Here is a 23,556-nt window from a genome sequence, read left to right on the forward strand (position 1 = left end):
ATGATATTGATGATAGATTTTAAGGAGAAATGAAGAATGAGAGACTAACTAGGAGAATATGTGATTGAGGTGGGGGGAGGAATGGGAGGGGGAAATAGAGGGATGTGGTGGAGAGGTATGTGCATGACAGTGGTGTGAGTTGGAGTGAAGGCAGTGTGATGGCATAGGATAGGGTGACACAGGCAGTTAGTTCAAGGCCAGCCAGTCCAGGGTATAAGGTGTGTGGATGTAGATAGGAAGATAAATGATAGATAAATTGATAGGTAGATAAATTGATAGGTAGGTAGGTAGGTAGATAAATTGATAGGTAGATAGGTAGATAAATTGATGCCAAAGTAAAAAATTGCAGACTCATAGTAGTTAATGAGAGTAATGTGTGTGGATAGATAAATAGATAAACAGACAGGCAGGTGGATGGATAGATAAAAAGAAAAGCAGACAGGCAAGTGGATGGATAGATAGATAAATAATAAGCAGACAGGCAGGTGGATGGATAGATAGATAAATAGATAAATCACAAAGTAACAATGTACACTGGAATGGCAGTTAAATGGTAGTATACTGTATGTGTATTGGCTAAGGTATATATCTGTTCATAGTTCCATCCATTTAGTAGTACCGTAGCTGCCCCAGGTTCATCTGTAATGTGAGCCCAGTAGACTGCAGGCTAATGATATCCTCCTGCTGCAGTCCTTCATCCTCCTTCCAGGGGATAGTTAAAGGACATTTGTATAACCAGGCAGTGGAACCACCCCATCATATCAGTGCCACCACGTGAAGGCTTCCATCTCCATCTCCAGGTTATTTATTGTCCTTTTATTATCAACCCATTTTGCATCAGTCACATATAAGAGGATATTAGGGTGGAGGAGGCAGGATAAGTTGACAAGGAGGAGTTGTTAGGAAATTCCCTGATTCATACAGGATACTTAGCCAAGAAAATCAGTATAAAGTTGGAAAGTACGAGACTGTCTTGTCTTGACTGCTGTACCCTTGTTTTATTTTTTCTTTTATTATAATGTTTTTTGCCGTATCATTTCTTCATCCTCTTTTGCTGTTTCTGATTCATTGCATATAATATTTTGTTTCGGTGGCTGTAGGATTTCATCACAGGGATCCAATATTTAACATGCTGTCAGGTAAAATGGTTGTTGTTATAAAGCTGTTTACTAGCATGGCAACAATTTCCACTTGATATGTGATTGATCATTACTAAGTGGTCAGGATGTGTAGTGAAGGGTTAGAAATGAAACTGTTGACATCCATCCATCCATCATCCAGTCCTACGTTGCCCCATGAGGAGCGTAGGAGCCTGGGGCTAGGCAGTTGGTCCTGACATTTAAGATGAGAGTGAAAACGTTCACAAACATTATAATTAAAATCACTTCCCTCTATTGTGGTAGGTGGTGGTGACCATCATCCACTCACTTGATATAGTACTGCCTATTCCTTCACCCTTATCATTACCTTTTTGCATCTGCCCTCCTATCTTCCTGTTTCTCACAGCCTTCTTGTCACTCCTTATTACTCTTCTTTCCACTACAGGCGGCTCTACACTAAGTGACAAGCCAAATGGTTTCCTGTGACCCAGGAAATAATTTACGACGCTGGGTGGTAACCATATAACCAAATAATGGGATGATGTGGAGCCTGTTATGGTGCCACTGTTAGGTAGTTGGAGAGAGGCAAATGTGGCATCCATCCAGGAATCAGACCTCCACATTCTTCCCTACACCTCACTGTGGCGAGGCGGTGATATTACTTCTGCTGAACATAACCCTTACTTAAAGCAGTATTTCACTCTGTATTTAGTTTAGTTCAGTTCCTCTGATTGACACAGTGTAAGGATACTTCTTTGATGGTGTACAGTAGTTTATTTATTGTGATGGTGTAGGTTAGGTGGTGGTGATGGTATTTGTTAGGCTGCAGAGATCATATTGCTGGGTTTTCAAAATCATTGTTGGCTGTCATGTAATATATTAATAATTATGATGATGTGTATCAATAACTATGTCTGCAGTTGTACAGTGTATTGTTAAGTTTATGGTGTTAGGCTATGATGAATATTGTGGTGTGTAAATATTCACAGTATAAGTGTATTGGCTGATTGGCATTTAGTGGCAGCCAGCTAACTGATAGCACTAACACCACTACTGTATATCTATGGGGAAGTGACCTGTCCCCACCCAGTGTGTGTATACATATGCAAGGCTTTTGAAGTGTTGGGTGGGAAATGCATCTTTGGATAGGTAATGTTTTGTGTTATGTATATACAGTTAAGTGTACGGTGAGAAATGCATCATATGGTAATATTTAATGTAAAGTGCAGTTAATACTACCTACATCACCCCTCCTGCCTCAGTGTTATGGCTGGGTTGATAGATGTTCGGTGTGATGTGGTAAACTGAGCTTCATCTTACAGGTCATTTACTTTAACTAGGACCAGAGTTTTGTCCTTGTGGAATTTATCATAGCTCAGTGGCAGAAATGAACAACTTGGTGTTAAAGATGGAGAGATTGCAGATTTAGTCCAAGTTATAGTAAAAAGATTATAACATTGATGGGTGTGTGATAATATACACCTCTGCCCAGTGCACCATATTGAAGCATTAGTCCAGCCACGACAAACTGTGATGGCTGTGTGTTATGGCTGGATTTATAGATATTAATGTGATGTAGTGGACTGGGATGCATATTATTATTCATTTGTAGCAGATAATATACACCTCTGTTGAGTACATCATCTCAAAGAATAAGTCCAGCTATGAAACACTGTACTTGCTGTGTCATGGTTGAATTTATTGATATTAATGTGGTGTAGTGGACTGGGATGCATATTATTATTCATTTTTAGCAGATAATATACACCTCTGTTCAATACACCATATTAATAAGTCCAGCTATGAAACACTGTACTGGCTGTGTATCATGGCTGGATTTATAGATATTAATGTGGTGTAGTGGACTGGGATGCATATTACAGGTTGTTAGGCTTAAACGTAAGATTATAGAGTGGGATGCAGACCACAAATATTCAATGATTCAAAATATTAATGATGATGGAATGTATTAGGCTTTCTTGTATGGTTGCTGACTGCATTGTGTAATATGGAATGCAGGCTAATAATACTAATCACAGGCATTCCATAACATTCAGTAATTAAAGGTTTGTACCGTATTCCACTTTTCAGTATGAGGTTTAAGCATAACAACTTTATTATTTTGTAGGTAATAATATATACCCTTGTCCACCATGCCATACTGATGCATCTGTAAATGAACTTTTGTATTTAACTGCACAAGACTTGATTTAGGCTCCAGTAGGTGCCATACAGGACTTCCTAACACCTCCTCCTTAGCACTTTATTTTCCATATTACTAGTCCATCTATCTTTCTATAGCCCTACGCCCTAATCCCGCAAAGGGTGGCCACAGACAAAACGCCTCCAAGTCGCTCTGTCACCCACCACTTGACTGCCCTCCTGCCAACTCACTCCTCCCTCCCTCATATGCTAGTACATCTTATAATTCACACATTTTATTTATAGGATTTTAATATCAACATGGTATTCGTCAGTAACATGCTAGAGATGAAAAGATGTAATGTACGGAATATTTTTTTTTTTTTCCTAAGGATGAGGTGTTAGGGCATCCTCAAAGTCACCAGGCATCCCTTAAACTCTTCTATTAAGGTGTATTATCCTGTAAAGCCTCCTGTTGTATTCATTTATTTATTTATTTTTTATTCTTTCTGGGACCAAACTATTTTATTCAGTTTAGTAGACTTAATATGTAGGGGTTAATGAAGGATGTATTGTTTCTCTCTCTCTCTCTCTCTCTCTCTCTCTCTCTCTCTCATACCTGTTACTGGGATTGGGTTAATGAAGGCTTAACCCACCCATTTTCTATATATATACTCATCAAAGCTAAACAAATCATACCCAGCTTAGGATACCATTGTAGTAGTGGAGGAGATTATGACAAGCTGTATCAGACCATTAACATTGCGAAAGAAGTCGTATCACACCTTTAACAGTGCCATAAAAGCCATATCAAGCCTTTAACATTGCCAAAAAAGCCTTATCAAGCCTTTAACATAGCCAAAAAAGCTGTATCACACCTTTAACAGTGCCAAAAAAGCTGTATCAAGCCATTACCATTGCCAAAAAACCCATATCAAACTTTTAACATTGCCAAAATCTTCGTGAGGTGGATACAACTGACTGAAGATAACAGGAATTATGGAGGAAATGTCAGTTTAGTGGGAGTTAGCTGTTATAATAATGTACAGTGATGGAGAGAGGGCAGAGTGATCTACATTTCTCGTCAGTGTACAGTAATTAAGGTTTGAGAGTAAATTTGTGTTATGTTTATGAGTTGTGAGGTGAAGGAGGGATTTGTGGGTTGAAATAATTGTCAGTGTAGTGATAGAGTTAGCTGTTATAATAATGTACAGTGATGGAGAGAGGGCAGCCTGATCTACATTTCTCGTCAGTGTACAGTAATTAAGGTTTGAGAGTAAATTTGTGTTATGTTTATGAGTTGTGATGTGAAGGAGGGATTTGTGGGTCTTAAATATTTGCACTGATATCTCCTGTTACACTGGGCATGTTGTTGATGGTTGTGTGTGTTGTTAGGTCTGAGTTACACGGTTTTGCATTGTAGGGTGGAGGTAGGATTATAGATGCTTGAATGTATGTCTTACTCTACTGAGCATGTTGTTGATAGATTGTGTGTGATGCTAAGTTAGGTTTGAGTTATAGAATTTAGCTTATATGTGTTAAGTTAGGCTTGAGTTAGGCCTATAGAATTTTGTACTGTAAGGTAGGCCAGATATTCCTCATTTCACTGGTCATGCTGTTGATATTAGGTAGTAGATGGGTGGTAACCATCGTCCCTGGGAGGTACTACCATGGGAGTGGTGAGGCCACAAAATCCTGGTACCTGGCCTTGCACAACACTCCCAGGCGGGGAACTCAGCCACATTTACACAGTAGTCAGTCCAGGATGGCACTACTACACATACATATCTCTTGTACATAACTATAGTCTGGTCACAGGGGTAGGCTGGATATGTTAGCCTTGAACAACACTCCCAGGCGGGGAACTCAGCCACATTTACACAGTAGTCAGTCCAGGATGGCACTACAACACATACATGTCTTTTGTACATAACTATAATCTGTTCACAGGTGTGGGATGGATATGTTAGCCTTGCACAGCACTCCCAGGCGGGGAACTCAACATTTACACAGTATTCAGAGTTTGCTGTAACTACTGTACACTTACCCATCAACTGAGCTGGAAGGGGTTAGGGATCTTCATCAGGCCACAAAACATTCCCTGTAGATGCAGCCAGCAAGTAAAGCCAGACAGACAGACAGACATACATACACAGCCAAGGCCGTCACGTCACCACTGTCAATGCGATACTGTTGATGGTTTTTTTCAATATTTATTTTTTCTTATATATTGTGTGTGGATCCTGCCTCACCTTATCTTGTAGGTGGAAATTCGGATGGTGGTGGTGATGATGATGATGATGATGATGATGTGTAGGTCTTTCATTGTTTTTACTTCACTGGAATAAGAATGTAATCAACCTGAACTTCTGTATGAGAGAGAGAGAGAGAGAGAGAGAGAGAGAGAAATAACTGGTGGGGTATAATAATAATATCATTGGGTTGTACTGCCTCCAGGTCATTATTCTTCCCTTAACCCTTCACTGTGTATTGGTTCAGCCTTCAATATTAACATATTTATTTTCTCTTTCAGCAGTATATGGAGTCAAAGATTGATAACGAAAAATTAAGATTAATATAAGTTTTCTCCTGGAATAAAAATAAATAGGAGGTAAATAGAATGTAAGGTTAAACTTTTCTACTGGAATATAACCATAAGGAGCTAAGTAGAATAAAATACACAAGTTAAGCTCTACAAGAATTAAGATCAAACTTTTCTCCTTGAATAAAACCATCGAGTTGATCATAATAATACAAATCCAGTCTAAACCCTTGTCATATATGAATTGGTATTATTATTAACACATTGATTACCTACAGCTTGTGCACTGAATAGAATGATCAGTACATAACCATAACAGGGTAAACAACTTAGGCTATACCAGTGTCAGTGATGTAAAAGAATTGAACATTTTTAATCCTTTATCAATCCTGGTCCTCTTCCAATCCTCGTCCAGTCCTCCTCCAGTAGCCATAATTGGGTAAAGAGCTTATACCATTGATGTCAAAGAACTGGACAATTTTTAATACTCCTCCAATCCTTCACCAATAACCATAGCAGGATAAACAACTTGTACTAGTGATGTCAGAGAACCAGGATAATTTTTAACTTCGTACAAGTGTTCTGGCATATTATTATCGAGAAATAAGCAGTACAAAGTATATAAAGTCTTCCACTGCTGTAACAGAACAAAGATTATTCCTGGTACAGCTCTTCTGGATTAAAATCAAGAAGTAACAAAAGAGCTAAATTACCACCATTGCATTAACAGACTAAGAGATCTGTCCTAAAATCCATCACTGTTCATCATTTTTGTGTTCAGTTTAATCCTCAGGCGTTACCCACAAGGCCATACAGAGTTCAACCAGTGATATATAACAATTACTGATTTACTTTTAACCTTATATACATTTTCTCCTGAGTAAAGAAGAAATTTACTGGTAACCAAATACCCAGTGAGGGGTTAGGGGGGGGAGGGAAGAATGTACCTGGATGTGGTTGTATCAGACGTTACTGTACACCTCGTGAGATGTTTACTAATGTTTAACTAATATTTAAGGAGTGTTTAGACCGTCAGGGCCGTATTATTAAAACTGAGAGTGCCAAAGCCTAAGTCAGTCCATAATTTGTGATGGTTATTTGTGGATAGGAATTTCAGGTGTGGTCAGCCATCACCCCACATTGCAGAGAGTTGTTAGCAATGATACAGGAAATTCAGGGAAGTTCTCTGGCCGTCACATTTTTGTAACACCCGCAATTGTTAGTTAGGCTGCATCCCATTGTACAGAGCACAGTCTGCAATAATTTCAGGGCGGTTTGATATGTTCCATCATATTGATGTGCTTCAGAAATTAACACATGATATGGTCCACACACACTGGCACTCTCAGAGTTAATAATATGGCCATAAGTCCTCTTTATAGGCCCGGGATGTGTTCAGGAAAAATGGTAAAGCAAGGGGGAGACAGGCTTCTTGATTAATTACTGAGGGGTGGGAAAAAGGGAGAAAAATGCTTCCTGATAAAATAGTGAGGAGCAAAAAAAAAGAAGTAAGAATAAAAATAATAATAAAGAAAAATGTATACAGGATCACAAACAAGTTTTAAGTGATGAAGCATGTTTTGTGTCATTTGCAGCGTGATACTGAAACACTCGTGAAAGTAACAACTTTGAACCATACACTAAGTCCTTTTAAACATGATAGTAAGACCACAGTAAGGTAGAGAAATTGCCAAGTAAAGTTTCATGGTAGTAAGTGTGCAGTTAGAGGAATTACCAAATAAGTTTCATGGTATAAGTCTGCAGTTAGAGAAATTGCCATATAAAGTTTCATGATAGTAAGTCTGCAGTTAGAGAAATTGCCAAATAAAGTTTCATTGGTACCGTTAAAGCCAATTGACCTGTTTCTCAAACTTTATTAGGGCCAGTTGTTTGTAAAAAGTTATAAGTTGTTGAAGTACATCTCTGTCTGCTGAAGGAAAAGTTTTGGTAATTTGGAACACAACTCTGAGTCATGTGAAAAACGTTGTAACATTTTGGAAAGCATCTCCTGGTTATATTAAGAAGTTGTAATGATTTGGGCAGCATCCATTGGATATATGTAAAGAGTTGTACTATTTTGTCCTGCATCCCTGACTTATAAAGAGGACTGAGTGACTAAATACAAGAAATAAGTTGCCTGTTATTGCTTAGTATTGTGCATAGATTCACAGACAGGTTTAGGATCAATTTCTTGTCGTAGCTGCAGTGTCTTTTTTACAGGGCTGCTGGACAAGGAGACGAGAAGCAGAAGGTTACCCCAATATTTCTGTGTTATGAGAAGAAATTGACCCTAAATGTGTTTGTGAAACCACTGCATGATTTATAACCCTTAACTCCTTGTGCCTCATATGTTAAAGTACAGTAAGTTAGGTTAGATTAAATTGAGCTGGTTAAATATTAAATCTAGTAAGTTAAATCAAGTAATATGTTTAAGGATCTAAGTTAGCATGGATAGGCTAGATGTATATAATAAACAGGTAACATTTTGGAGTCAGATGATCGGATCCACCCACCACCTGCTTTGAGGCTTAACCCATCAGTGTGCCATCAAACTGAAGGGTTAAATATATCTTAGATGCCATAACCCGTTCCCTGAGGACACAGTAGAATTGTCACCCAAGTCTTTCACACAATTATATATACTGTCGTACATTAAATTTTACAAGTGGTGACTGCTTTCTTGAGGCAGTTATTAGGCCATGTGAGTAGAATTCACCTACTGCTTAATTTGGTGATCTTCTAGTACTGTCTTTTATGCACTATATCTTATTCCTGCTTGTCCATTTATATTGCCTTTTCTCAGTGCCATTGTGTATGTGATTTGGTGTCATGTTCCCTTTGTTGCATGGTGCTGGGAGTTTATATTACAGTATTTTCAAATTTGGAGGTATGGCATAATTTCACAGTGTTAGATGAAATTTTTATGATCCATCATTTTGTCTTGGAGCCCCAACACCTCAAAGTTTCCCATTTGAACCCTTGCACAAAACCTGCAGTGTTTAAAAAGTACGTAAAATAACCATAGTTTTTAGTTGCTGATATCCATAAAACTCAGCCATGTTTACTTCAGTTTATATTTGGTTGATTTGGCCCTAATGGCTCAGAATTCAAAGTAGAGGTGGCAGTTTTACACCAGGTTGGAGGGAATGGAGTATAGTTACATACACCAATAAACTGTATGCTTGTTTACCTCAAAGCTTACGTGTGTTTGGTTCAGTCTTCTGGCTCCGAGGGTGAAGGAGTTAAGGGTTATAAATCTTAAACATCTCATGAGGTGTTAGCCTTTATAGAAGTTTTTTATTTTTTCTCTCTGAGTGCGTGGTGTGTGAAAGTTCAATAAAGAGATTGTGTGGAATTTTTAGAGAGAAAAAAGCAAGAAAATACAGGCGGGTCTCATTATGCGAACATCTGCTATATGAAAAACTGATGATACGAGGATGTGCAGTTTAGATCCAACTTCATTGATGCCAACAGGGTCAGTTAACCTATTCCTATTTTTCTGACACAAGCTATGGACTCTGCTATACGAGTTTTGCAGTCCAGCCACCCCCTTTTTATCCATCACTCGTGTATCCACAATCCGAGCGTTCCCCCATTAACACGTCGCACTCATATGATCGGACCCGCCTGTATATAAAGACCTATCATCATCATCATCATCATCATCATCATCATCATCCTGACCCAGATGATGTCATTTGTAGCACCAGAATAATTTTTATGTGAATGTGGTGGACTGGAGGCTGAAGTTACCCTCTTCCTGCAATCCACCATTCACCTTTGGGGGACAGGGAGGGAGATGGACATAAAAATGTTGCATTAGTGGGTAGCTCCACTGCCTGGGTTATATGAGCGCCACTGTGTGAAGGCCTCCCTCTCCAGCACCATCCTGACCCTAATTCCATCATACAAGGAAGGGTGAGGTAAGATTCAGAAACACGGTAAGAAAAAAATAAAATGCATGAAAATAAAAATATATAAAACTATCAGCAGTATAACATGGTTAGTGAATTTGCCAGCACAGATAGTTTGTAATATATAGTTTGTTTTCATCTGAGGGAAGTGGACTTGAGTACAGTTGTTCCTCCCCTAACGCAGGTATTTGCTTCCGCACCGACCTCGCGTTAGGCAAATGTTGCGGCAGAGGAACTCATGAAAACCACTTTTTCTGCACCCCTGGCCAAAGACCACTTTTTTCCCCCCTTGTGGTGCAAATTTTTTTTATACCCCCCCAATTAAAACCACCTAAAAGCATTAATATGGTTATTAAAAAATACAATAGATCAATAGGACTTTTTTTTATTGTACCTTGCGATGACGTCATGTATAGTGAGGCTGTGCGACTTGCACCGCATCCCAGTCCACCTGGTCCAGGGTACCGCGTTACACTAACAGTGCCTGCGTTAGGATGTTTGTTTCCTTTCGTAAAATTGTACCACGTTGGAGCAATATTGCGCTACAGCAAACCGCGTTAGGGCAGGAACGACTATACAGTGAACTGTAATGAGTTAGGAATGAGTCTCCTTGGTTACTAGTTTATTCAACCCTCCAGTCTGACTACACTTGGCCTTCAGGTGAGCAGAAAGGGTTAAGGAATCTCTGTCAGATCAAACACACTATATCAACAGCATCAGCAGTGAAATAGGTCACAGATATTCACACATCATTCTAGCCATCTTGTCTGTTCTACAGGCCACCTTGCCAACATAAAAATTTCTTATTAGTGTGCAGCAACCATCATCACAATATAAACCCCATTTGATCCAGGAACAGGGTAAGAAAGTTCATAAAATGTGTTATCAGCAGCATGCTCGGTGAAGTGGGCCACGCACACCATTGCAGTCCTCGTAAGCCGTAAATACAGTCAGAGAAGCATAATAGTAGGAGAACTATCAGTATCTTCATATGCTGCTTGAAACTGGCCACACAGCTGAGTCTTGGTTACGTAAAATGCAGCGAGACTGTAATGGGCGTAGGAATGAGCCTTCTTGGGTACTAGTCAGATGTGTGGCTATATATGAACATCAGCCAAGCTATTGGGGATTTGTCAGGTAAACAGATGCTGTGTAGGCAGTTTTAATCACATCAGGAAGACCCTAACAGCCAGTTTTTCATCTGAGGGAACTGGGCCACTCCGACAGCTTGAATTCAAACTACTGTACTGGTTACTGGAATATATTAGTCATGGCTGTGATGTAGGAATAAGTCTAGTCCTATTGACTCTCCAGTCAACTGAGCTGAAAGAAGTTAGGAATCTGTGTTAGAGAAGAAATGCTCTGTAGGCAGTTTTTATCACTTTAGGAGTCCCCTATAGCCAGTCTTATCATTTGACATCTTGGTTACTCTGGGGGGGGACAGGGTGGCTCAGTGGTAGACCATCAGACTCGGGACCTGGGGAGTCGTGAGTTCGTCACACCTTGTAGTTGTCATGCCAGGAGGGGTAGCGCCCTCCTGTCAGTTAGCAGGGCTGTATGATCTAATAAGGTCTAGCTCGGGGGAACATTTCCTTTTTTTTTTGGGGGGGGTGATGGATGGATGGACTATTATCACCTCTCCAGTGTGGCCACACTTAATGACAACTCATATGAAGGGGTTGGAGATGTGTCAGGCTGGGGAAAAAAAATGTAGGCAGTTTTAATCACCTTAGGAGTCCCCATTAGCAAGATTTATCAGACAGCTGTGCCATTAAACTATTTTAATTACCTTAGGAAAAGTACCCAGGTAGTAAAGGAGTTGATTAGGACTCCAACTCCTATTGTTCATGTACTCTTATAAGCTGAAGGAAAATTACTTAGAATAAAATACCGGTATCGGATACAAGGTGTTAAAATACCGGTATCGGATACAAGGTGTTAAAATACCGGTATCGGATACAAGGTGTTAAAATACCGGTATGGGATACAAGGTGTTCTGTACAAAGACCGATATATTAAGTTTTATGTTGCGGTTTTATCCACCTCACGCCGGTTACTTAACATTTTACTCATTCTTCCTTGATGTGATATACAGCATTAGAAAGACTTTGATGTGTAGAGGTTATATGCAGCCTTCATTAACCCCTTCATTACTAGGTATGTCCAGAGTTGAATGTAATGGTCTGGTGGCAGCAATAATGAAAATAAGAAGGTACGTCACTGGATTACATGGCCCAGACTGCTGTGTAGATGACTTGATTTCTTGTTTTTAGCATTGCTTCCATCAGACGATGTTATCCAGCACGAGAGAGGCTCTAGAAACTGGAGAGGTTACATAGCCTGAAGTAATCTGTTCAGTAGGAAAGAAAGTGATTTAAGTTGCTTCGAAAGACTGAAATGTGCGGGTTAGTGACAGCCTTCGTTAACCATTCTTATTATCTTTAAAGTATTTTCTTCAGGATAGGAGATATTTTTTGAACTAGAAGGGTTACATAGAGCCATCTTAAATCATTCTTACAACCTTTCAGTGATTTTACTTAACATGTACAGAAATGACAATGATTAGGTGGATGTGTAGTGTGTCCCTGAATGTGAGGCCTGGGGGGGCTAGGTTTACGATGGAAGAGTTGAGGGGTAGGATGGGACTGGAGTGTATTGGTGTTGTGATGAGGAGGGGTAGATTGAGATGGTTTGGGCATGTGGAGAGGATGGGGGATGATTATTGGGTGCCAAAAATGAGAAGTGCTAATGTTAGGGGTAGGGTTGTGAGAGGTAGACCGAAAAAGACCTGGGACGAAGTCATTGAGTGTGACCTTGGGGATAAGGGACTGAACTGGGAGGCTGCCAGAGATCAACCAGCATGGAGAGCCACCACTGGGTGACCAGGGCTGATGCATGCAAGCATGTTGGAGCCTTCAAAAATGAACAAATGGTAGGAGAGGCTTTTCAAACGTACAGCCTCCATTAACCTGTTCACCAGCAGAGACCCTTTTATGATATTAAAATAACATGGAGGCAGCAGGAATAAACTTCAGTACGACATCACTATATTCAAAGGGTTGAATTTGTGTTTGTTAGTATCTCAGAATCTGAATACTGTGTAGGAGCAAAGAATCTGAACATAGGAGCTTAAAATTTTGAATTACGAGCGTAAAATATGAATATACGAACCTACGTATTGTGCGTATGCTTTAATGCAAAGTTAAAGCTTTTCCCTTTTTAGTTTTTACATTGATTAAAACCGTTCATTACTGCACATTGTATTGCCTGCTACTTCATCTTTGTGCCATTCTGTTGGTTCCACCTTAACTTGGCATATTTTAGTCCTATTGCAGCTATATTTCCTGTATCTTGGTGGTAGAATAAGACAAAACTGTGGCTTCACATCCTTCCCATTGAACTTCTTTGTGACCAGCATATTCTAGTGTTAATATCTTGTAATAGTTTAGCATTCAAGATGGAGAGATTTCAGTTTTAAGTCTAGTTAGGATGGACAGACTGTAGGGTTTGAATTTGTTCAGTCATGTGGGTCCGAGTCAGCTGGTCATCTCATCTCTTAGTAAATTAATACAGTTTGTAATCTTTCACTCTCAAAGTTCTCACAAGGTAAACCACTCAGTAGGGTCTTCTTATACAGTGTCTTGTATTTTGTATTCTGGTATTGGAAAAGTTCCATTAAAACATTTGTATCATATATATTTGATTTCTTTGTTTCTTGCTGTATTGCTAACTTGGGTTTTTATTCTTATCAGGGAAGGAGCTCTCTAACACCTCTTCTGTGCTGATTTATTTTCAGATACAGGTGGTGAATATAACTTAGCATGTCACTTATGTCAGGTACGATTATATTGGGATGATTTAATAATCACTCTAATATCCGGACGCCCAATATCCGAACATCCCCACTATCCGGACATAAGAATGTTTCATACTGTCCTTTTTTTCCATACTATACTTACCTCATTTCACTCTTTAATGTCCTTTATTGGTGTGAATAGGGTGTTAGGAGCTATGCATGTGCAGTAGGAAGGTGTTTTTCTGAGTTAGGCTAGGTTAGAGTCCATAAGTACCAGTCCAGGAGCCAGTCACCAGAATGTTTATTATTGTATGAACCTACTTCTAAACCCTCATTTTATGTTTCTTTTGCATTTATTTCAGTCATTTATGTGCCTTATTGGTGTGATTTGGGTCTTAAATAGGTGCTATGCATGTCCAGAGGGAGTTGTATAGGTGTTTCTCTGAGTTAGGGTCCATAAGTACAAGTCCATAAGCTGGGGCCCAATATCCGGACAGAACCAATATCCGGACCTACCTATGGCTCTATTACGTCGGATATTGGAGTGATTACTGTAATGCAAAAATGGGAGAAATGGAGTTCCCCCGAGCTAAGCCCTGTACTGGACTATATAGCCCCGCTAGGGTTACAGGAGCGAGCTACCACTCCCGGCACGGCAGCCCGGGCAAGGCTCGAACTCGCAATCCCACGATTACGAGTCCAGCGCGCTACCACTGTGCTACCGCGCCCCCCAAAGTAATGCAAAGAGGACAGTAATATGTAATACGCAAAATGAATTGCTTAGGAAGAGGTGTTAGGGAGCTTAATCAATGAGAATTTGGATGTGGTATTTGTTTAAGGTTATATTAATCCTGTATGTTATGGCAGGAATCTTAAGTATTAATGCTTGTTCGTATTTCTCCCAATGTTTATATCTTTTAATTTTGTTTTATCCATCTGTCTGTCTCTCTCGTCTACCTTGCTTTCATGTCTCTCATCACGCTTACTTTCCCGTCTCTCGTCTCCCTCACCCTCTCATCTCTCTCACTCTCGTCTCATCTCTCACTCTCGTCTCATCTCTCTCTCACTCGTCTCGTCTCGTCTCGTCTCTCTCTCTCACTCTCGTTTCCCTTACTCTATCGTCTCTCGTCTCCCTTACTGTCTCGTCTCTCGTCTCCCTTACTGTCTCGTCTCTCGTCTCCCTTACTGTCTCGTCTCTCGTCTCCCTTACTGTCTCGTCTCTCGTCTCCCTTACTCTCTCGCCTCTCGTCTTCCACACTTTCTCGTGTCATCTCCCTCTCCCTCTCTACTTCTCCCTTTCCCTCTCCCTCTCTCTCTACTTCTCCCTCTCCCTCTCTCTCTACTTCTCCCTCTCCCTCTCTCTCTACTTCTCCCTCTCCCTCTCTACTTCTCCCTCTCCCTCTCTACTTCTCCCTTTCCCTCTCCCTCTCTCTCTACTTCTCCCTCTCCCTCTCTCTCTACTTTTCCCTCTCCCTCTCTCTCTCTACTTTTCCCTCTCCCTCTCTCTCTCTCTCTCTACTTTTCCCTCTCCCTCTCTCTCTACTTCTCCCTCTCTCTCTACTTCTCCCTCTCTCTCTCTACTTCTCCCTCTCTCTCTCTACTTCTCCCTCTCTCTCTCTACTTCTCCCTCTCTCTCTCTACTTCTCCCTCTCTCTCTCTACTTCTCCCTCTCTCTCTACTTCTCCCTCTCTCTCTCTCTCTCTACTTCTCCCTCTCTCTCTCTCTCTCTCTACTTCTCCCTCTCTCTCTCTCTCTCTACTTCTCCCTCTCTCTCTCTCTCTCTACTTCTCCCTCTCTCTCTCTCTCTCTACTTCTCCCTCTCTCTCTCTCTCTCTACTTCTCCCTCTCTCTCTCTCTACTTCTCCCTCTCTCTCTCTCTCTACTTCTCCCTCTCTCTCTCTCTCTACTTCTCCCTCTCTACTTCTCCCTCTCTCTCTCTCTCTCTACTTCTCCCTCTCTCTCTACTTCTCCCTCTCTCTCTCTCTCTACTTCTCCCTCTCTCTCTCTCTCTACTTCTCCTTCTCTCTCTCTCTCTACTTCTCCCTCTCTCTCTCTCTACTTCTCCCTCTCCCTTTCCCTTCCCCTGGGTAAGAAAATTCCTAAGTACAATAATATTTTTATTGGTTGTTACATATTCTTAATTACATGTACATTGTAATGTGCTCACAAATAAAAGTGACACACAGGTGTACTAAATGTAAGTAAACAATTACCTGTTAAGAAGTCCTTTGAGTGTAGAATCTGAAATAAAAGATACCGTACCTGTAATAAAAAGATATTAATAGCCTGTAATAAAAGAGAAAATTAGTATAAAGGAAGAAGAGACACATTCACACTGATGTGCAGGGGTGGGGTGACCTGACCAGCTCCAGCTACACCTCCACCAGGGGGTCTGACTCAGTCCCTCACCCCAGGCATCATGGTGGACCCAGTGAGTGGAGGGTGTGGCAGTAGCAACTACCACACCCTCCTCTCACCAAGTCCACCACAGCACTGAGGGTGGTGGTGGTAGTATGGGTGTGTGTGTGGTGGGGTCCACACACACACCCATACCACCACCACCAGCCCATTGTTGATGGTGGTGGTGGTGGCGGTGGTGGGAGTGTGAAATGTATGTATGAATGTATGTATGTGGAAAAACAAGTCTCCACACACACACACACACACACACACACACACACACACACACACACACCCAGAACACTCACACTCCCACCACCGCCACCACCACCACCATCTTGGCTGGGGTGAGGGACTGAGTCAGATCACCCTGGATGGAGGTGATGGGTGGGGGGGGATACCCAAGCCCGGAGCTGGCCAGGTGGGGGAAGGAAAAGGCGTTAAGCTGGGAGGAGGAGAGAGAAACAATGGGTTGGGGCCGAGATGGGGAGACAGATTGCCCCTCCGGCAGGCCAACCCCGTATAATCCCACCTGGGGATTGGGTAATCTGGCCCTATCTAAACCCCTGCCCACCCCTCCCCTCCCCCCCTCCCAGCCCTTTCCCTTCCCCCACCACCCCTGCACATCATGGCTCATATTCCCACTGGTTAAGGACACTCCCTACCACCCCAACCTTGACAGATTATTTGTACATATTGACACCTAAGTATCTTATAGGTGTAATATGAAAAATAAATCATTTCCTTCTTAAGAGGTGCCAGTGAGCCCCTTAACCAATGAGAATACAAGCCCCAGGCACTCACACACACACAAAGAGAGAAGGAAAGAAAGAGAAAAGATAGAGGGAAGGTCGATGATCCCTGGGCAGCCACTCCTGGGACGCTGCATCAGCCCACATCTGGAGGGAGGGATGTAGGGAGGAGAGGGAAGGAAGAAGGTACAAAGAAAGGATGGGGATGGAGGGAAGGACTGAGGGAGAGGATGAAGTCCGCAGCCACCTGAAAAGAAAGAGAAACTGTTAGTACACATGCTGAAAAGTGAAGTGATTCTAAAACTAACTCAAAATGCTGACTGCAGTTACCCCTTCAGCCAGAGTATGTAACATTTTTTTCTTGCAATACACTGATAATGTTCAGTTTAGGAGACACTTCATAAATTACATGAGTTAAATACAGCCTTTATGAACCCCTTCACTGCAAGAAGTCTTCCTAGAACTGAATAAAATCAAATGCAGTGGTACCATAAATAAAATGAAAGAAGTGACAGCGACCCACAAGCCTATGCTCTGACTGGTGATGTGCCATAGAGGAAACACGGGAATGAGGTTGAGACATGAGGGAAGAAAGAGTATGTGAGAATGACAAGGGGAAGATGTCTGGTGATCTACTACAGCTCTCACATCAGAATGAACTGTGGCTTACATGTTATGGTTCAAATCTATAAACAAGTGACTGGAGCCATTTCTATCACAAAATGAGACCAGAGGCAAAGGTAAGTCCCCTACCCTTACAGGTTCTGGATTACAACAGCCTAACCTCAAGCCCCTACGCTCTGATGAGGATATCTTGGGACTACCAGTTCTTTATACCACTGACTTGTACCTTACCAGTCTGCCTATCCCTTTACTCTACCTTGGCCTAAAACTGCTGATGTCTTACTGAATGCCAAGTTGTACCAAGAGATTAACCTAAGAATATGAGACTAATCACGAAGAAGTAGTTTGGAAAAATGTAAAGCCACAACATTACCTTTTTATGACACTCAGCTATGTGAAATCAGCTGCAGAAGGACAGAAATCTGGGCGAATTAAGTACAAGTGTAAGAAGTATAACTGTCAGCCAATTCTATGCACTCTTTTTCTGTCCATCATCCCCACACATTATTTTCCTTCCTCGCAGATAAACCTGCACCTTTCTGGCCTACCTACAACACTCATCTCCACAGCATATACACAACCGATCTTACTTTTCTGCCCATCATCGCCACACATTACTTTCCGTCCTCACCCATGATCCTACACCTTTCTGGCCTACCTACAACACTCATCTCCAGAGCACATACTTCCCCTGGTATATCCCAACTCCTACTGCCTAGCCTCGGCCCCCTACACTCCTCCTGGGGTAATAAAAGGTTAGATGATGGATGGGTGGCAGTAAGAATAAAACAAAACTGATGTCCTGACTAAACAACCTAACCTTGGGTGCCTACACTCCTGATGGGAATATACAGAGTTAGATGATGCATGGACAGCCTAGCCTTGGCCCCCTACACTCCTGATGAATGGATAGATGGTAGAAGAAATAAAAATGATACGCTCTGGCAGAAGGAGTTAAGGCCAATCCCTATCTACTCTCATAAATGATGAGAAATAAATAATAAAAATGTATTTCTGAAGAGAAATAAGTAGCAAAGATATCTAACAATTCTTCCACAACACAGGTGCTCAATGCTGATAGCAAAATGGTCACACTTGCTATTCAAACATGACAGACTTGGTGGCAACTTTGTATTCCAGACTTGGCAGGCTGCACTCTGCTTTTATCAACTTTATCTATGAGTATATACCTGTATATAACTGCACTTTACAGGTGCCGGCTCTTAGAGATACAAATAAAATCAGGCAGTGCTGATGCCTGGTAATATGAATGATGGTCTATTTCCTCTCTCTCCCCTGACACGGGTGGTGGACTGCAGGAACAAGATAACTTCAGCCTGCAGTCCACTGGGTCCACGTTCGGATTAAGGTGGGGCCTGAACAACACCAATAATGATATTACTAATTATAGTGCAAGTGTTACTGCCACAAAACAAATAAATAATGCAGCATACTTCACTTAAAGGAAACCCTGACACATCCCACCAATGGGTCTAATGTGACTGGCTGAGCACCCATGTTAATAGTATTCTGCATAAATAGTTTCTGAATATTGTTAAGTATGATTCTACTGTACTTTAACTTTACTCAGCAATGCAAAGAATAATACAAAACAACAGTGAAAATAATTAAGTTGCTTCCACAGTCCCTGCTATTTATTATAATGGTAACCAAGAAAACCTTCACTTGTGTCTATACGAGGGATGATGGAAAAGTGCGTAACCTCTCCAGGAAGGACCCTGTGTGACCGTACGCTTCAAGTTGCCTTTGGTGGTGATGTGGGTGAGTCCAAACCATGAACATAAACACCATCACAACAGTTACCATGGATACTCAGTGAAATCCATGGTTCTCTGATGAGGCTTAATATTGGTCAGCACAGGAACCATTAACATCACCATTATCACAACAACTACCATGGAATTCTTCGTATGCTACATACTCTCTCACGATGCTTATTATTTTGGCCGTACGCTACATATTCTCTAACGAAGCTTATTATTTTGGCAAGTGTAAGAACCATTAATATTATGAGTATTTAAAAAGTTACCATGGCATCAACAATAAACTCTGTATCTCTCTCATGAAGCTTACTATACTGGTGGGCACAAATTAAGTCAAAAATTATATATACAAAAAAGTGGTAACCATGAAATCCTTAGTGAGTTTATAGTCACCAATGGAGGTTATTATCTGGGTAATTTTTTCCTTCACTGGGATACAAAGAAACAGACTGTGGAAGCAACCTTTAACTCTGTGACTCTGGTGTTACTTTTTAAATGTATTCCTGCCATTAAGACTTTATTTATTGACATTAGGGAAGGCTGAGGGTAATGCAGGGCTCTATCAAGGCTGTATCTAAGGCCTGGGGTGATGCAGGGCTCTATCAAGGCTGTATCTAAGGCCTGTGGTAGTGAAGGGCTCTATTAAGGCTGTATCTAAGGCCTGTGGTAGTGCAGGGCTGTATCTAAGGCCTGTGGTAGTGAAGGGCTGTATCTAAGGCCTGTGGTAGTGCAGGGCTCTATCAAGGCTGTATCTAAGGCCTGTGGTAGTGAAGGGCTCTATCAAGGCTGTATCTAAGGCCTGTGGTAGTGCAGGGCTGTATCTAAGGCCTGTGGTAGTGAAGGGCTCTATCAAGGCTGTATCTAAGGCCTGGGGTAGTGCAGGGCTCTATCAAGGCTGTATCTAAGGCCTGTGGTAGTGAAGGGCTCTATCAAGGCTGTATCTAAGGCCTGTGGTAGTGCAGGGCTCTATCAAGGCTGTATCTAAGGCCTGGGGTAGTGCAGGGCTCTATCAAGGCTGTATCTAAGGCCTGTGGTAGTGCAAGGCTCTATCAAGGCTGTATCTAAGGCCTGTGATACTGCAGGGCTCTATCAAGGCTGTATCTAAGGCCTGGGGTATTGCAGGGCTCTATCAAGGCTGTATCTAAGGCCTGTGGTACTGCAGGGCTCTATGAAGGCTGTATCTAAGGCCTGTGGTACTGCAGGGCTCTATCAAGGCCGTATGTACCATCCCTTCACTCAATAAAGCAAACAAAGATGGCAGGAACCCAATCAAAAAGCCAGCACCAGACACACAGAGTTACACCTTAAGAACACAACCAAAACCAAGCCAGAATTACCTGTGATGTCACTTCATAGGCAGTCCTTAATTATGACTACATTGTGAGCACATTGACCCCTTCACACCAACAAGGCTGAACAATATTTACTCTGGGTATTATGAGAAAATTTAGTTCATGAGTCTTGGAGATTGACTGAGGCTTTAATAATAATAATAATAATAATAAAATGAGGCTTTATCTGACCTCCTACTTTATAACAGCCTCTCTTGAGATGACTAATAACGTATGAAGATAGTGAAAATAAATAATAATACAGTAATAATAATAATAATAATAATAATAATAATAATAATAAAGGCACATCATTGGTGTGAAGGGGTATGGCAGTACAGTAACATTTATCCAACATTCAGTCCTCATTATAAGGTTTGGATGTATTACAAAAATAATCATAATTTCTTCCTCTCAAGGCTACTGTAAATTTAGGTAAACTGGCCATGATATATCTGTAATGTTTTATCAGGATTCCAGGGGCTTGCATGGGCAGTGAATGGCAGTGTGGCTCATTGAACTGGGTACACTTTGGCTTTATATCACTGTCTATTTTTTATCCTGGCTCTCTGGACCCCACCTCACCCAACCTTGGGATGGGAAGGGAGGTCTGGTTGATGATGATGATTTACACAGAACCAGTACTGTAAACTGGGGGAAAATGGACAATATACTGCAACAAAAGGCAATTCAATTTTATACATTATCAACAGGACTTTTTCAGAGGCAATTCTTGTTTAAGTTAATCTGGACTTATACCAAAGACAATTTTTCAATACATTACTGAGAAATTAATGGGGAAAAAATTATAATGAGGACTTAGTGTATGTATGTGTCTATCTAACTGTGGGCTGATGTCTTGTTGAGGTAGGCCGGTGTGGATGGACAGCAGATGTGCAGAGGAGGTGGTGGCAGGAATGGTGTTGGTGTCGCGGCTGTTGTTGTTGTGGTTAATCTTGACAACTGTGGTACTGCTTATCACCTGAAAAGATAAGAGAAAATGTTAGCCACAAACAACAAACACACCAACAAACACTACAGCTGATATTATGGCTGTTTTGGGTGGGAGTGATAGATATATAGGAAGCTAGGTGTGGGCAGGTGTATGTATCAGCTGCAGCCAGGATTCTGTGGGATGGAATGGTGAATGAATGAGTGTGTGGCCCATTTATTTTAGTGACTGGATGATAGATAAATAAGAAGACAGGTGTATCTATCAGGACCCAGGATTCCAGGGGCTTGAATGGTGAATAAATGGGTGTGTGGCCCATTTCACAGGACATAATGTTGTTTAGTTCTCCCACTCTCATATTCTCTCCTTTTCCTGGCTGTCTGTACCCTACCTTATCCCCCATGTAGGTAAGAAAGAGGTGAGATGATGATGATGATGATGATGATGATGATGATGATGATGATGATGCACACAATATTCTTTGTTATTACAGCATGTTTAAATTAACAACTGCTCCTCTGGGATTTTAAGAACCTCTGTACCAGGTGCAAAAACACATCAAAACACTGATTTGCTCCAATATCATTTTTTGTCTTACAGAATGAATGAGTACATCAAACTGGGTTCAGAAATTTAATATGATATCTCTCAAAGGGCTTGTAGCATTGCAGAACAGGCCTCTCGAAAGCCCTGTAGCACTTTACGGATTAATCTGATAAGGATCCCTAACCCCTTTCAGTTCAGTTGATGTCCAAGTAGTGTCAGACTGAAGAGCTGACATGACTATACTGGTTTTATGATAACTTGGCATAAAACTGCCATTAAAATCCAAACCATAACAATACATTAACATTAGAATACGGTGCTACACTGCAGTTGCAAAATAGTATACTGTATATTATGGGAAGGATGTACAGCTGTAGCAATGTATTTTTCTGCCACTGACCTACATGAAATATGCTGCAAAATGACAAAATCTGGGCCAAATTAGAGTAAAAACAGTCTAGAAACCAAGGAGATTCAGTCACCACATAACTATGGCTCATCAAATGTCACAAGCACAGTGTAGTGTTCCAGCTGTGAGTGGGTCAGTTCTGTCATGATAACAAACCAGGTACTGTCATCCTTAGTGATAATTTTTGGTGATGGAGACAACTGCCTTCAGGTGGTGGCACTAATATAGCCAGGCAGAGGTTATATAATTTTCTTCTTTAATGCAAGGAAGAAGGAACCAACACTAAAAGCCTGCAAACTGTTCCTTCCAAGAAAAAATAAAATCAAGATAACAGAAAGCCCAATTCAAGATGTGTTAAATGTGCCTCCTCTCCCTGCCCACCCTTGACAGGAGAAGGATGGAGTGCAGGAGAGGGACAGCTTCAGCCTGCAGTCCACTGGGTTCACATTTGTATAGACCCACAGCCATAACAACACCAACATCAAGAGTACTTTAAATCTATGGTAAATTACAGTAAAAATAACATATACTTTCTTTTACTTTTGTTAATATACTCCTTTCACTCTAACTTGGCCTAAAAATGCCATCGCTCCTTCTTGAATTCTGAGCTGTGACAATAGATTAACTCTAAAATATGATGCTAGTCACAAAGAAGTGCCATGGAAAGGATGTAGAACTGCAGTATTGTCTTTTCCTGCCACTGAACTATGCAAAACAAGCTGCAAAAGGCTGAACATCTGGGCCAAGTTAAAGTGAAAAGGATATAGTAGAGTAATTAATGTGAATCTTACCTTCATAGGTGCCAGTAAGGTGGACATACTTCCAAGGACTATGACTGCTGTATTTCAACATCACTGGAACCCTTCTTGATTATACTGGTTATTTTGCTGTTTTGTGGCTGCTGTCTCCTGTTATTTTGGTAGTTCTGTGGCTGCTGTCTCCTGTTATTTTGCTGTTTTGTGGCTGCTGTCTCCTGTTATTTTGCTGTTCTGTGGCTGCTGTCTCCTGTTATTTTGCTGTTTTGTGGCTGCTGTCTCCTGTTATTTTGCTGTTTTGTGGCTGCTGTCTCCTGTTATTTTGGTAGTTCTGTGGCTGCTGTCTCTTGTCTATTACCATCCCACACTCTCCTGGAAATCAAAAACCAGCATTTAATATTTTGATCCCAAATGTCAATCATCCCATCATCACTGACAGTGTCACTATCATAATAATAATCATAAGCATCATCATCATCATCATCATCATCACCATTAAGAAAAGGGGG

General features: G+C 41.1%; 1 protein-coding gene across 1 annotated transcript in view; it reads right to left on the reverse strand.

Annotated features, from left to right (window-relative positions):
• The window catches only part of LOC145390991 (nose resistant to fluoxetine protein 6-like), a 57,665-nt gene extending 34,555 nt beyond the window's left edge, over positions 1-23,110 (reverse strand). The window contains exons 1-2 of the mRNA XM_080265727.1: positions 23,084-23,110; positions 21,231-21,367 (exon numbers count right to left, since the gene is read on the reverse strand). Of these exons, the coding sequence (XP_080121853.1) occupies positions 21,231-21,367; positions 23,084-23,110 (164 nt within the window). The remainder of the gene's footprint in view (positions 1-21,230; positions 21,368-23,083) is intronic.
• Positions 23,111-23,556: the final 446 nt, after the last annotated feature.

Source organism: Coenobita brevimanus, chromosome 2 (genome assembly GCF_032717465.1).
Source record: "Coenobita brevimanus isolate Jiangsu-jjx chromosome 2, ASM3271746v2, whole genome shotgun sequence".
Taxonomy (NCBI): Eukaryota; Metazoa; Arthropoda; class Malacostraca; order Decapoda; family Coenobitidae; genus Coenobita; species Coenobita brevimanus.